At 50.6% G+C, this 6000-nt stretch overlaps 1 protein-coding gene across 1 annotated transcript in view; it reads left to right on the top strand.

The window, feature by feature from the left end:
- The first annotated feature begins 535 nt into the window (after positions 1-535).
- Positions 536-6000, top strand: part of LOC101015796 (protein ZNF783) — a 29895-nt gene continuing 24430 nt past the window's right edge. The window contains exon 1 of the mRNA XM_031665045.1: positions 536-2120. Coding sequence (XP_031520905.1) covers positions 2097-2120 — 24 coding nt within the window. The 5' untranslated portion in view covers positions 536-2096. The remainder of the gene's footprint in view (positions 2121-6000) is intronic.

The following is a 6000-nucleotide window of genomic DNA, read 5'->3' as shown; positions in this document are numbered from 1 at the left end:
AAGTTTGAGTGCCACTGACTTAAACTTTTTTTCCTAAAAAGCGAGACCAACTGTGGTCACCAGACCAATAGAACCAGCATTTCTTGGGAACTAGTTAGAATTGCAAATTCGCATCACTTTAATCCCTTCCTGCTTCAGACCTAGAAATGCTGAGGTTTGTGCCTAGCATTCTGTGTTTTTAACAAGCACCCTCAGTGAACATGATGCACGCTCAAGTTTGAGTACCACTGACTTAAACTTTTTTCCTAAAAAAACGAAGACTAGCTGTCAAACATTATAGCACTCTTTTCTCAACAGAGATTAAATTCTAGCATTGTTGTCTCCAGCCCATTTTCCTGACCCCCCCGTTTTTTTGTTTTTTTTTTGATACGGGGTTTTGCTCTTGTTGCTCAGGCTGGAGTACAATAGCGTGATCTCGGCTCACTGCAACCTCTGCCTCCCCGGGTTCAAGCAATGATCCTGCCTCAGCTTCCAGAGTAGCTCACCACCACACCCAGTTAACTTTTTGTATTTTTAGTAGAGATGGGGTTTCATCATGTTGGCCAGGCTGGTCTCAAACTCCTGACCTCAGGTGATCCATCGCCTCAGCCTCCCAGACTGCTGGGATTACAGGCGTGAGCCACGGCTCCTGGCCCATTTTCCTGACCCTTTCTGTTTGCATTGGGCCTCAACTGTTACTCTACAACGTCACCACTTACCGGTATTTTATAATCCTTAATAGATTGTACTGATCCCTGATAAGATCCTTGGGATGCTCTTAATGTCTTTAGTGCATATTTGCAGTTTGGGTCTTAGGTTGGGATAGTTCAACAAGCATTTCCAAAATGAATAATGCCAAATATTGATTTGACTTGTTACCTTAAAGTAACACGTCCTAACCTTTCCGCAAACTCTAGGGGTGCACCTTACTTAGGGTATCAGATTGTGTTTTTTTCTGATAGTTGACCACGCTTTTGCTTGGCTCAAATATTGGTGAAAATAATTTCTCACCCCCGCAAAAAAAGAAAAAACCAAAACCAAAACCAAAAAACCCCAAACAAAACCAAACACAGAAACAAAACTGCAGATTTCTAGCGGGAAGAGTTTGCCAGCTTGTTGGACAAACAGTGTGAGATGAATGGGAAATGCGTTAAAGACAGAAAACAAAGCTTCAACTGCATACAGCACATTTAGTTCAATGTGCCTCAGCACAGGCCGAGGAAAATGGGTCCTGCGGTTTATTCAAGATGCCTCAGGGCCTAAATGAGAGATGGACTGATTCATACTTGCTGTGATCCGCAGCCTCGACCAAAGCTACAGAAGGGTCCTAGTGGGTGGCTGAGGACTTTCCCTGGGTGGGCCCCGGGAGGAGGAAGGGACCCCAGCGTCCCCAGGAGGGGAGGGCAGGCTTAGGAGAAAAAAAAAATCATACAATATTGACCTTTGTTCTGTAAAACATAAAAGAGTTTAAAAACGTTCATCTAAGTTTCCTTGGCTTCTCCCTGGGTACACACGTATCCTTTTTACTTTCCCCAACTCAGTTCTGTGGTGCGTGGGAGGCGCTGCAACAGAGTCTCGGTCCGGACTGGAGCCCCGGCGAGGGACGCCCCGGTTCCCCACGTAGCTTTCCCTCGCGAGGTTTCGCACTTTCCAGCGCGGCTCCTTCCCCCAGCCCTCCCGGCTCCCGCGTGGGACGCAGAGAGGGGCTGGGTGCCGCGCTGGCCCGGGAGTGGCTTATGCCTGACGCAGCCCGGATGGAGACCGTGGGACGCCCGCCCCGGCGTTGACTCCCGCGCCCCGGGTGAGGGTGGGCGGCCGCGCCTGGGTCCCGGACGCCGCGGGCGCTGAAGGCCTCGGGTGGGCGCGGCGCGGTGGCCGCGGGCGTGCGGTCCTACGGGCTGCAGGGGGCGCTGTGCGCACCCTCAGTCTCGGCCGCCGAGCGCAGCTCTTTTTAAAAGGGACAGCGGGGCACGTGGCTCGGGACGCAGTTCGCGGCCCCCTGGCAGTAGCTCCCAGGCTAGGCGGGTCCCGCTCCGCCTCCGCTGTCGCCGCCGCGCCGCCCCGGGCCCGACAGGCCGGGTCCAGGGACTGCAACCCAGCGAGGGACGCGGGTAGCCATGGCCGAAGCGGCGCCTGCCCGGGTAAGCGCCCTGGGCCCCGCGGACGCCGGGAAGGCCCAGGCCGCCGCTGCGTGAGCCCGCGCGAGGGACTCTGGCCGCGCGGGGCCGCCTGGCGAGAGGGCCCTGCGCGCAGCCTCCGCGCTCGCCGCCCCCGGCCCACCGCCCGGCCCGCGTCGAAGGCATAGACCGGGCGGCCCAAACTCCAGGCCCGGCGGGCGGGGCCCCGACGTCAGCGACGGACGATCCGGCCCTTCTGCGGCCTCTGCCAGCCCGGGCCTCAGAGTCACGCTCGGCGACTAGGAGGCCGCGCCTTGGAAGCATTGTTCCATTTGAGGCCCCGCGGCGCCCCCACAGCAGGCTGGGCGGGCAGGGGCAGCAGGCCCCACGGGACAGTCGCGGAGGCTGAGATGGGAAGGGACTGGCCCAGGGTCACGCATCTGTTAGAGGCGGGAGCCTCACGCCGGGGCAGGGACTTTGGAATTAGACACTTTAAAACGCCTCATAGTCTACTTTTACCAAAGAGAAAGATTTAAGTGTCGTTTACAAGAGAGATTGTAGATTAAAAAAAAAAAATCAATGTAGCAGATTTTATTTTAATTTTTTTTTTTTTTAGAGGGAGTCTCGCTCTGTTGTGCATGCTGGAGTGCAGTGGCACGATCTCGGCTCACTGCAAGCTCCGCCTCCCAGGTTCAAGGGATTCTCCTTGAACTGGGACTCTCCGTGTAGCTGGGACTACAGGCGCCTGCTACCACGCCTGGCTAATTTTTCTATTTTTGATAGAGATGGAGTTTCACTATGTCGGCCAGGCTGGTCTTGAACCCCAGACCTCGTGATCTGCCCGCCCCGTCCTCCCAAAGTGCTGGCATTACAGATGTGAGCCACTGCACCCGGCCATTTAAAATTTTTTTAATTAAAAAATGTTTTTTATATCTATCTATCTATATCTATATCTATATTTTTTAGACAGGGTCTCTCAGCCAAGCTGGAGTGCAGTGGTGGGATCTCATCTCACTGCAACCTCTGCCTCTGCCTCCCAGGTTCAAGTGATTCTCCTACCTCAGCCTCCCAATCCCAAGTAGCTGGGATTACAGGCGCAGGTGCCTGTCTCGTATATATCTATCTATCTGTCTATCTATCTATCTAGATATATATCTATATGAATAAGTTTGTTCATAAGAATAAACTATATTTATAAGTATTCCTATACAGAATTTTCCTCCTGGAGAAGGAAGAATCACATCAGTTTTTTTCTGCATCTTCATCTATATAAACTAGGCCAGTTTAACAGATTTTAGAATATTGGTTTGATATTGTGCAGTTTGTCCAATTGGGAGATTATAATCCTTTGGCCATTTTTGACATACTAGAAAACGCTTGTAAAGAGCTCAGTAGATGATACCTACTGTTATTAATACACCTCAGTGAAGGTTTTGAAACCTTGATTTTTCTGGATACTTTTATTAAAGTAGAACTTCCTCTCCCTCCTCTTTACTTAGTGAGTGTGGTGAGCTTCTTTTTGGGTTCCCTGAGTGCAAGGGAGAGAAAAAACATTGGGGATTCTGCAGGTTTATAGTCCTGTTGCCTGGGAAGAGGGGGCCCTAGGAGGTGACATCATCCACTCCCCCTAGCCTGGAGCTCACAGCTTTACTACCTTTCAGCTCACTCCTGTCCACCTGCTCCTTTCCCAATGCCTTCTTGCAGCACTTGAGATCCCAAGAAACTTCCCAAAAGGGACAGATTTGCCCTGGACTCTTGTTAGCCCATCCTGTCACACTGTTGTTATTTATAAGTATTCCTATACAGAATTTTTCTCCTGGAGAAGGAAGAACCCCATCAGTTTTTTTTTTTCATCTTCATCGTACGTTTACTATGATAGGTGTTCAGTAATTGTCGTTGAATGGATGAAGCAATTACAGATGATTAGTGCTAGGAAGGAGGGAACAGTGAAAGTCTCTAGGATGCGTTGTCTAAGCAAGACTCTTAAAGACCAGAGGGACTCAGGCATACAGAGGATGCATATTGAGAGCTGACACGAAGGTGGAGGAGGGCCGAGTGGGTCCTCGGAATCCACAGGAGGCCGGCATGGCTGGAGCGCGGCAGGAACTGGATGGCTCAAGGTCAAGAGAGGTCGGCTGGGCCATGAAGAAGTCTAGATCTTATGCCAGGTACACTGGGAAACTACTGAAGAGTTTTAAGCAGGGGACTGCAATGATCTATTTGTGTTTTTAAAAGATTACCAAGCTGGGAGTGGTGGCTCATGCCTGTAATCCCAGCCCTTTGGGAGGCTGAGAAAGGCGGATCACAAAGTCAGGAGTTTGAGACCAGCCTGGCCAATATGGTGAAAGCCCGTCTCTACTGAAAATATAAAAACCAGCCGGGTGTGGTGGCGGGTGTCTGTAGTCCCCGCTACTCGGGAGGCTGAGGCAGGAGAATCGCTTGAACTCGGGAGGTGGAGGTTGCAGTGAGCTGAGATTGCACCACTGTACCCCAGCCTGGGCGACAGAGCAAGACTCTGTCTCAAAAAAAAAAAAAAAAAAAAAAAAAAGATTACCGGTTACTCTGTGGAAAGTGTATTGTCGTGGAGAAGGCTGGAAGTGGGGGAGAAGGCTGGAAGTGGGGAAATCAGGTAGGCAGGACCGCAGTGGCCGAGGCCAAGCAAGGTGATGGGGACTTGGACTAGACACTGGCAGTGGAGAAGGAGAAACATGGCTGGATTTGAGGTAATTTTGGAAGTTAGTACCCTGTGATGATTTAACCATGAAGCCTGAATGAAATTGAGGGGTGAGATGTCGATTTGTCTCTCCAACGAGGCTTTTAGCAGCACCAACCAGGACTTTGCCCATTGCACATGCATGATGATGGCTTGTGAATCAGGTATCAGGGTAAGTTGAGGCACTTGAGAAGCTTTTTCCAAGGCACTGAAGGACAACGGAATGAAAGAGGTGGAGGTAAAAAAAAGGCCATATGAACTATTTGTACCATATCCCTGAGCCAGAACCATCACCATAATCACCATCATTGTCTCAGTCTGCTCAGGCTGCCTTACTTGGTTCCCGGCAGGTCTCTTTTCCTGGTTTGCAGACGGCTGCCTTCTCATTGTATCCTCCCATGGCATACAGCAAGATCGTGTCCCTTGTGTTTCTTCTTACAAGGGCACGAATCCTACATATGAGGGCTCTGCCTTCATGGCCTAATTGCCTCCCAGAGGCTCCACCTCCAAATACCAGCATATTGGGGATTACTGCTTCAGCAAATGGATTTTGAGGGAGACACAAACATTCGTTCCATAGCAATCATCATCTTCTTAGCCCTGCGACATGGGGCTCATGTTTATTATTTGTGCTGTGCTACACATTGTACTAAGTGCTTTGTACACAGATTTTTCTTAATTCTCTCAGTCTTATTGTATAGGTACTATTATTATCTCCATTTTCTAGATGGGGAAGGGAAGTTGGAAGCTGTTGGAAACACCTTGCCCACAGTTGGCCAGCTTGTGAGTGGCAGAGCTGAGTTGCACGTGGGCTGTCCACTGGAGAGTCATGTCTCTGTGTCACAAAGCCTTGTCCCTTCATTTTTAGAGGAGGAAACAGACCCAAGAAGGGGAGTCACTGGTTTGAGGAAGGGGAGTCACTGGTTTGAGACTGCATGGTTTGCTCAAGCTTATGGGGCATGCCCTGTCCCCATAGCTAGTGTATAGGATGGGCAGGGGCTGTTTTTCTTCCACTTTCCCACTTGCTGACACGTTGGTCCAGCCACTGTCTCTTGTATCAGTTAGGCTGGATTCCTAACTGACACCCTAGCCTCTCCATCTCCCGCCAGGCTGCTGCTAACTCAGGATCCCAGATGGGGCTTTACCATTGCAGGTGTCATTTCTGAGGTGTGTTTTTGAGATGGGAAGTTT

This window comes from Papio anubis, chromosome 4 (genome assembly GCF_008728515.1).
Source record: "Papio anubis isolate 15944 chromosome 4, Panubis1.0, whole genome shotgun sequence".
Taxonomy (NCBI): domain Eukaryota; kingdom Metazoa; phylum Chordata; class Mammalia; order Primates; family Cercopithecidae; genus Papio; species Papio anubis.
Note: the sequence above shows the minus strand (reverse complement) of the source record. Positions and strands in the feature narration are given on the sequence as shown.